The sequence below is a fragment of the Somniosus microcephalus genome, unplaced genomic scaffold (genome assembly GCF_052327205.1).
Source record: "Somniosus microcephalus isolate GS21.2 unplaced genomic scaffold, FLI_Smic_1.0 unresolved_chr7, whole genome shotgun sequence".
NCBI classification, from domain to species: domain Eukaryota; kingdom Metazoa; phylum Chordata; class Chondrichthyes; order Squaliformes; family Somniosidae; genus Somniosus; species Somniosus microcephalus.
Genome location: NW_028225185.1, coordinates 40,889,691 through 40,897,989, shown reverse-complemented (window position 1 = coordinate 40,897,989; position 8,299 = coordinate 40,889,691). Strand labels below are relative to the sequence as shown.

At 56.6% G+C, this 8,299-nt stretch overlaps 1 protein-coding gene across 1 annotated transcript in view; it reads right to left on the bottom strand.

Moving 5' to 3' along the window:
* Window positions 1-530: 530 nt before the first annotated feature.
* LOC147086831 (voltage-dependent L-type calcium channel subunit alpha-1D-like) overlaps window positions 531-8,299 on the bottom strand; it is a 54,589-nt gene continuing 46,820 nt past the window's right edge. The window contains exon 13 of the mRNA XM_085978331.1: window positions 531-662. Coding sequence (XP_085834457.1) covers window positions 531-662 — 132 coding nt within the window. The remainder of the gene's footprint in view (window positions 663-8,299) is intronic.

Below are 8,299 nucleotides of genomic sequence, written 5' to 3'. Positions count from 1 at the left end.
GTTTGGGAGGGGTGCACCGCGGACACCCCCATGCATGGCATGGTGAGGAACTGCGGGCACAGGGCAACTGAGGGTGACTCCAGCCCGCTTCCCCGACCAATATCTGTACAAAGATCTCCCTCCCTGACACACACACACAAACATCGTCAATCACAGGCACGAGTATGTCGATCGGATTCACCACCCCCCCCACCCCGCACCGCGCAGTCCCCTCCTGAATGACACCAGGTATCACGAGGGGAGGGGTGCATTCCGAATAAGCAGCCAGTCCCGAGTTTAGTACCAGCGGGAAAGGTACAGAACCGTGGGTGTGTTTGAACAACGGTCGCACGCTTGACGTTGAGATTGTCCTGGTATTCGCATCGTTGCCCCTTCCGCGGGGGGTGGAATTCCATTCCCGCCGTCGTGAAATCTCGGCTCCGAGCCTTGAATCCCGTGGGGGGGGGGGGCCGCCGGCTTTCCCGGGGGAGGAGGCGGGGGGAGGAGATGGGGGGGGGGGGGGGGAAGGGGGAGGGAGGCAGTCAGGTCCCTCAGTCGTTGTCTGTGGCTCCCACGTAGTAACAGATGGCGTCGTAGTCGAACCTCAGGACCAGCTCGTCCCCTCTCTGCAACTGCACCACAGCCCGGCACCGATCCTTGTCCCGCTGGAGGATCTGCCCCACCTGCAACAGAGACAGGGGCATCAGGACGGACGTCACACTGCGGAACGTCACAACACGGAGCGTCACGCCCCGGAACGTCACAACACGAAGCGTCACACCTCCGTCCATCACACCGCAGAGCGTCACAACACAAAGCGTCACACCCCCGTCCGTCACAACACGAAGCGTCACACCCCCGTCCGTCACACCCCGGAGCGTCACAACACGGAGCGCCACACCTCCGTCCGTCACACCCCGGAGCATCACAACACGAAGGGTCACACCCCCCGACTGAGAGTAGGCTCAGATTGGGTGGGATATTAAAGGGTGTGGGGAGAGTGGGATTAGACTGGGTGGGATATGAAAGGGTACAGGGAGTGAGCAGGGAGAGTGGGATTAGACTGTGTGGGATATTAAAGGGTGCGGGGAGTGAGGGGGAGAGTGGGATTAGACTGGGTGGGATATTAAAGGGTGCGGGGAGTGAGGGGGAGAGTGGGATTAGACTGGGTGGGATATTAAAGGTTGCAGGGAGTGAGGGGGAGAGTGGGATTAGACAGGGTGGGATATTAAAGGGTGCGGGGAGTGAGGGGGAGAGTGGGATTAGACTGGGTGGGATATGAAAGGGTACGGGGAGTGAGCAGGGAGAGTGGGATTAGACTGGGTGGGATATTAAAGGGTGCGGGGAGTGAGGGGGGAGAGTGGGATTAGACTGGGTGGGATATTAAAGGGTGTGGGGAGTGAGGGGGAGAGTGGGATTAGACTGGGTGGGATATTAAAGGTTGCAGGGAGTGAGGGGGAGAGTGGGATTAGACAGGGTGGGATATTAAAGGGTGCGGGGAGTGAGGGGGAGAGTGGGATTAGACTGGGTGGGATATGAAAGGGTACGGGGAGTGAGCAGGGAGAGTGGGATTAGACTGGGTGGGATATTAAAGGGTGCGGGGAGTGAGGGGGAGAGTGGGATTAGACTGGGTGGGATATTAAAGGGTGCGGGGAGTGAGGGGGAGAGTGGGATTAGACTGGGTGGGATATTAAAGGGTGCGGGGAGTGAGGGGGAGAGTGGGATTAGACTGGGTGGGATATTAAAGGGTGCGGGGAGTGAGGGGGAGAGTGGGATTAGACTGGGTGGGATATTAAAGGGTGCGGGGAGTGAGGGGGAGAGTGGGATTAGACTGGGTGGGATATTAATGGGTACGGGGAGTGAGGGGGAGAGTGGGATTAGACTGGGTGGGATATTAAAGGGTGCTGGGAGTGAGGGGGAGAGTGGGATTAGACTGGGTGGGATATTAAAGGGTGCGGGGAGTGAGAGGGAGAGTGGGATTAGACTGGGTGGGATATTAAAGGGTGCGGGGAGTGAGGGGGAGAGTGGGATTAGACTGGGTGGGATATTAAAGGGTGCGGGGAGTGAGGGGGAGAGTGGGATTAGACTGGGTGGGATATTAAAGGGTGCGGGGAGTGAGGGGGAGAGTGGGATTAGACTGGGTGGGATATTAAAGGTTGCAGGGAGTGAGGGGGAGAGTGGGATTAGACTGGGTGGGATATTAAAGGGTGCGGGGAGTGAGGGGGAGAGTGGGATTAGACTGGGTGGGATATGAAAGGGTACGGGGAGTGAGCAGGGAGAGTGGGATTAGACTGGGTGGGATATTAAAGGGTGCGGGGAGTGAGGGGGGAGAGTGGGATTAGACTGGGTGGGATATTAAAGGGTGCGGGGAGTGAGGGGGAGAGTGGGATTAGACTGGGTGGGATATTAAAGGGTGCGGGGAGTGAGGGGGAGAGTGGGATTAGACTGGGTGGGATATTAAAGGGTGGGGGGAGTGAGGGGGAGAGTGGGATTAGACTGGGTGGGATATTAAAGGGTGCGGGGTGTGAGCAGGAGAGTGGGATTAGACTGGGTGGGATATTAAAGGGTGCGGGGAGTGAGGGGGAGAGTGGGATTAGACTGGGTGGGATAATAAAGGGTGCGGGGAGTGAGGGGGAGACTGGGATTAGACTGGGTGGGATATTAAAGGGTACGGGGAGTGAGGGGGAGAGTGGGATTAGACTGGGTGGGATATTAAAGGGTGTGGGGAGTGAGGGGGAGAGTGGGATTAGACTGGGTGGGATATTAAAGGGTACGGGGAGTGAGGGGGAGAGTGGGATTAGACTGGGTGGGATATTAAAGGGTGGGGGGAGTGAGGGGGAGAGTGGGATTTGGCTGGGTGGGATATTAAAGGGTGCGGGGAGTGAGGGGGAGAGTGGGATTAGACTGGGTGGGATATTAAAGGGTGCGGGGAGTGAGGGGAGAGTGGGATTAGACTGGGTGGGATATTAAAGGGTGCGGGGAGTGAGGGGGAGAGTGGGATTAGACTGGGTGGGATATTAAAGGGTGCGGGGAGTGAGGGGGAGAGTGGGATTAGACTGGGTGGGATATTAAAGGGTGCTGGGAGTGAGGGGGAGAGTGGGATTAGACTGGGTGGGATATTAAAGGGTGCGGGGAGTGAGGGGGAGAGTGGGATTAGACTGGGTGGGATATTAAAGGGTGCGGGGAGTGAGGGGGAGAGTGGGATTAGACTGGGTGGGATATTAAAGGGTACGGGGAGTGAGGGGGAGAGTGGGATTAGACTGGGTGGGATATTAAAGGGTGCGGGGAGTGAGGGGGAGAGTGGGATTAGACTGGGTGGGATAATAAAGGGTGCGGGGAGTGAGGGGGAGAGTGGGATTAGACTGGGTGGGATATTAAAGGGTACGGGGAGTGAGGGGGAGAGTGGGATTTGACTGGGTGGGATATTAAAGGGTGGGGGGAGTGAGGGGGAGAGTGGGATTAGACTGGGTGGGATATTAAAGGGTACGGGGAGTGAGGGGGAGAGTGGGATTAGACTGGGTGGGATATTAAAGGGTACGGGGAGTGAGGGAGAGTGGGATTAGACTGGGTGGGATATTAAAGGGTGCGGGGAGAGAGGGGGCGTGAGTGGGATTAGACTGGGTGGGATATTAAAGGGTACGGGGAGTGAGGTGGGAGTGGGATTAGACTGGGTGGGATATTAAAGGGTGCGGGGAGTGAGTGGGAGAGTGGGGTTAGACTGGGTGGGATATTAAAGGGTACGGGGAGTGGGGGGGGAGAGTGGGATTAGACTGGGTGGGATATTAAAGGGTACGGGGAGTGAGGGGGAGAGTGGGATTAGACTGGGTGGGATATTAAAGGGTGCGGGAAGTGAGGGGAGAGTGGGATTAGACTGGGTGGGACATTAAAGGGTGGGGGGAGTGAGGGGGAGAGTGGGATTAGACTGGGTGGGATATTAAAGGGTACGGGGAGTGAGGGGGAGAGAGGGATTAGACTGGGTGGGATATTAAAGGGTACGGGGAGTGAGGGGAGAGTGGGATAAGACTGGGTGGGAGATTAAAGGGTGCGGGGAGTGAGGGGAGAGTGGGATTAGACTGGGTGGGATATTAAAGGGTGCGGGGAGTGAGGGGGAGAGTGGGATTAGACTGGGTGGGATATTAAAGGGTACGGGGAGTGAGGGGGAGAGTGGGATTAGACTGGGTGGGATATTAAAGGGTGCGGGGAGTGAGGGGAGAGTGGGATTAGACTGGGTGGGATATTAAAGGGTGCGGGGAGTGAGGGGAGAGTGGGATTAGACTGGGTGGGATATTAAAGGGTGCGGGGAGTGAGGGGAGAGTGGGATTAGACTGGGTGGGATATTAAAGGGTACGGGGAGTGAGGGGGAGAGTGGGATTAGACTGGGTGGGATATTAAAGGGTACGGGGAGTGAGGGGGAGAGTGGGATTAGACTGGGTGGGATATTAAAGGGTGCGGGGAGTGAGGGGGAGAGTGGGATTAGACTGGGGTGGGATATTAAAGGGTGCGGGGAGTGAGGGGGAGAGTGGGATTAGACTGGGTGGGATATTAAAGGGTGCGGGGAGTGAGGGGGAGAGTGGGATTAGACTGGGTGGGATATTAAAGGGTGCGGGGAGTGAGGGGAGAGTGGGATTAGACTGGGTGGGATATTAAAGGGTGTGGGGAGTGAGGGGAGAGTGGGATTAGACTGGGTGGGATATTAAAGGGTGCGGGGAGTGAGGGGGAGAGTGGATTAGACTGGGTGGGATATTAAAGGGTATGGGGAGTGAGGGGAGATTGGGATTAGACTGGGTGGGATATTAAAGGGTACGGGGAGTGAGGAGGAGAGTGGGATTAGACTGGGTGGGATATTAAAGGGTACGGGGAGTGAGGGGAGAGTGGGATTAGACTGGGTGGGATATTAAAGGTACGGGGAGTGAGGGGGAGAGTGGGATTAGACTGGGTGGGATATTAAAGGGTACGGGGAGTGAGGGGGAGAGTGGGATTGGACTGGGTGGGATATTAAAGGGTGCGGGGAGTGAGGGGAGATTGGGATTAGACTGGGTGTGATATTAAAGGGTGCGGGGAGTGAGGGGGAGAGTGGGATTAGACTGGGTGGGATATTAAAGGAGCGGGGAGTGAGGGGAGAGTGGGATTAGACTGGGTGGGATATTAAAGGGTACGGGGAGTGAGGGGGAGAGTGGGATTAGACTGGGTGGGATATTAAAGGGTGCGGGGAGTGAGGGGGAGAGTGGGATTAGACTGGGTGGGATATTAAAGGGTGCGGGGAGTGAGGGGGAGAGTGGGATTAGACTGGGTGGGATATTAAAGGGTGCGGGGAGTGAGGGGGAGAGTGGGATAGACTGGGTGGGATATTAAAAGGTGCGGGGAGTGAGGGGGAGAGTGGGATTAGACTGGGTGGGATATTAAAGGGTGCGGGGAGTGAGGGGGAGAGCGGGATTAGACTGGGTGGGATATCAAAGGGTGCGCGGAGTGAGAGGGAGAGCGGGATTAGACTGGGTGGGATATTAAAGGGTACGGGGAGTGAGGGGGAGAGTGGGATTAGACTGGTGGGATATTAAAGGGTACGGGGAGTGAGGGGAGAGTGGGATTAGACTGGGAGGGATATTAAAGGGTGCGGGGAGTGAGGGGGAGAGTGGGATTAGACTGGGTGGGATATTAAAGGGACGGGGAGTGAGGGGGAGAGTGGGATTAGACTGGTGGGATATTCAAGGGTACGGGGAGTGAGGGGGAGAGTCGGATTAGACTGGGTGGGATATTAAAGGGTGTGGGGGAGTGAGGTGGAGAGTGGGATTAGACTGGGTGGGATATTAAAGGGTGCGGGGAGTGAGGGGGCGTGAGTGGATTAGACTGGGTGGGATATTAAAGGGTACGGGAGTGAGGGGAGAGTGGGATTAGACTGGGTGGGATATTAAAGGGTGCGGGGAGTGAGGGGGAGAGTGGGGTTTGACTGGGTGGGATATTAAAGGTACGGGGAGTGAGGGGGAGAGTGGGATTAGACTGGGTGGGATATTAAAGGGTACGGGGAGTGAGGGGGAGAGTGGGATTAGACTGGGTGGGATATTAAAGGGTGCGGGGAGTGAGGGGAGAGTGGGATTCGACTGGGTGGGATATTAAAGGGTGCGGGGAGTGAGGGGAGAGTGGGATTAGACTGGGTGGGATATTAAAGGGTACGGGGAGTGAGGGGAGAGTGGGATTAGACTGGGTGGGATATTAAAGGGTACGGGGAGTGAGGGGGACAGTGGGATTAGACTGGGTGGGATATTAAAGGGCGCGGGGAGTGAGGGGGAGAGTGGGATTAGACTGGTGGGATATTAAAGGGTGCAGGGAGTGAGGGGGGAGAGTGGGACTAGACTGGGTGGGATATTAAAGGGTGCGGGGAGTGAGGGGGGAGAGTGGATTAGACTGGGTGGGATATTAAAGGGTACGGGGAGTGAGGGGGAGAGTGGGATTAGACTGGGTGGGATATTAAAGGGTGCGGGGAGTGAGGGGAGAGTGGGATTAGACTGGGTGGGATATTAAAGGGTGCGGGGAGTGAGGGGGAGAGTGGGATGAGACTGGGTGGGATATTAAAGGGTGCGGGGAGTGAGGGGGAGAGTGGGGTTAGAATGGGTGGGATATTAAAGGGTGTGGGGAGTGAGAGGGAGAGTGGGATTAGACTGGGTGGGATATTAAAAGGTGCGGGGAGTGAGGGGGAGAGTGGGATTAGACTGGGTGGGATATTAAGGGTACGGGGAGTGAGGGGGAGAGTGGGATTAGACTGGGTGGGATATTAAAGGGTGCGGGGAGTGAGGGGGAGAGTGGGATTAGACTGGGTGGGATATTAAAGGGTACGGGGAGTGAGGGGGAGAGTGGATTAGACTGGGTGGGATATTAAAGGGTGCGGGGAGTGAGGGGGAGACTGGGATTAGACTGGGTGGGATATTAAAAGGTACGGGGAGTGAGGGGGAGAGTGGGATTAGACTGGGTGGGATATTAAAGGGTGCGGGGAGTGAGGGGAGAGTGGGATTAGACTGGGTGGGATATTAAAGGGTACGGGGAGTGAGGGGGGAGAGTGGGATTAGACTGGGTGGGATATTAAAGGGTGGGGGGAGTGAGGGGGAGAGTGGGATTAGACTGGGTGGGATATTAAAGGGTGCGGGGAGTGAGGGGGAGAGTGGGATTAGACTGGGTGGGATATTAAAGGGTGCGGGGAGTGAGGGGGAGAGTGGGATTAGACTGTGTGGGATATTAAAGGGTATGGGGAGTGAGGGGGAGAGTGGGATTAGACTGGGTGGGATATTAAAGGGTACGGGGAGTGAGGGGGAGAGTGGGATTAGACTGGGTGGGATATTAAAGGGTGCGGGGAGTGAGGGGAGAGTGGGATTAGACTGGGTGGGACATTAAAGGGTGCGGGGAGTGAGGGGAGAGTGGGATTAGACTGGGTGGGATATTAAAGGGTACGGGGAGTGAGGGGGAGAGTGGGATTAGACTGGATGGGATATTAAAGGGTACGGGGAGTGAGGGGGAGAGTGGGATTAGACTGGGTGGGATATTAAAGGGTACGGGGAGTGAGGGGAGAGTGGGATTAGACTGGGTGGGATATTAAAGGGTGCGGGGAGTGAGGGGGAGAGTGGCATTAGACTGGGTGGGATATTAAAGGGTACGGGGAGTGAGGGGGAGAGTGGGATTAGACTGGGTGGGATATTAAAGGGTACGGGGAGTGAGGGGGAGAGTGGGATTAGACTGGGTGGGATATTAAAGGGTACGGGGAGTGAGGGGGAGAGTGGGATTAGACTGGGTGGGATATAAAGGGTACGGGGAGTGAGGGGACAGTGGGATTAGACTGGGTGGGATATTAAAGGGTGCGGGGAGTGAGGGGAGAGTGGGATTAGACTGGGTGGGATATTAAAGGGTGCGGGGAGTGAGGGGGAGAGTGGGATTAGACTGGGTGGGATATTAAAGGGTGCGGGGAGTGAGGGGGAGAGTGGGATTAGACTGGGTGGGATATTAAAGGCTACGGGAGTGAGGGGGAGAGTGGGGATTAGACTGGGTGGGATATTAAAGGGTGCGGGGAGTGAGGGGGAGAGTGGATTAGACTGGGTGGGATATTAAAGGGTGCGGGGAGTGAGGGGGAGAGTGGGATTAGACTGGGTGGGATATTAAAGGGTACGGGGAGTGAGGGGGAGAGTGGGATTAGACTGGGTGGGATATTAAAGGGTGCGGGGAGTGAGGGGAGAGTGGGATTAGACTGGGTGGGATATTAAAGGGTGCGGGAAGTGAGGGGGAGAGTGGGATTAGACTGGGTGGGATATTAAAGGGGTACGGGGGAGTGAGGGGGTGAGAG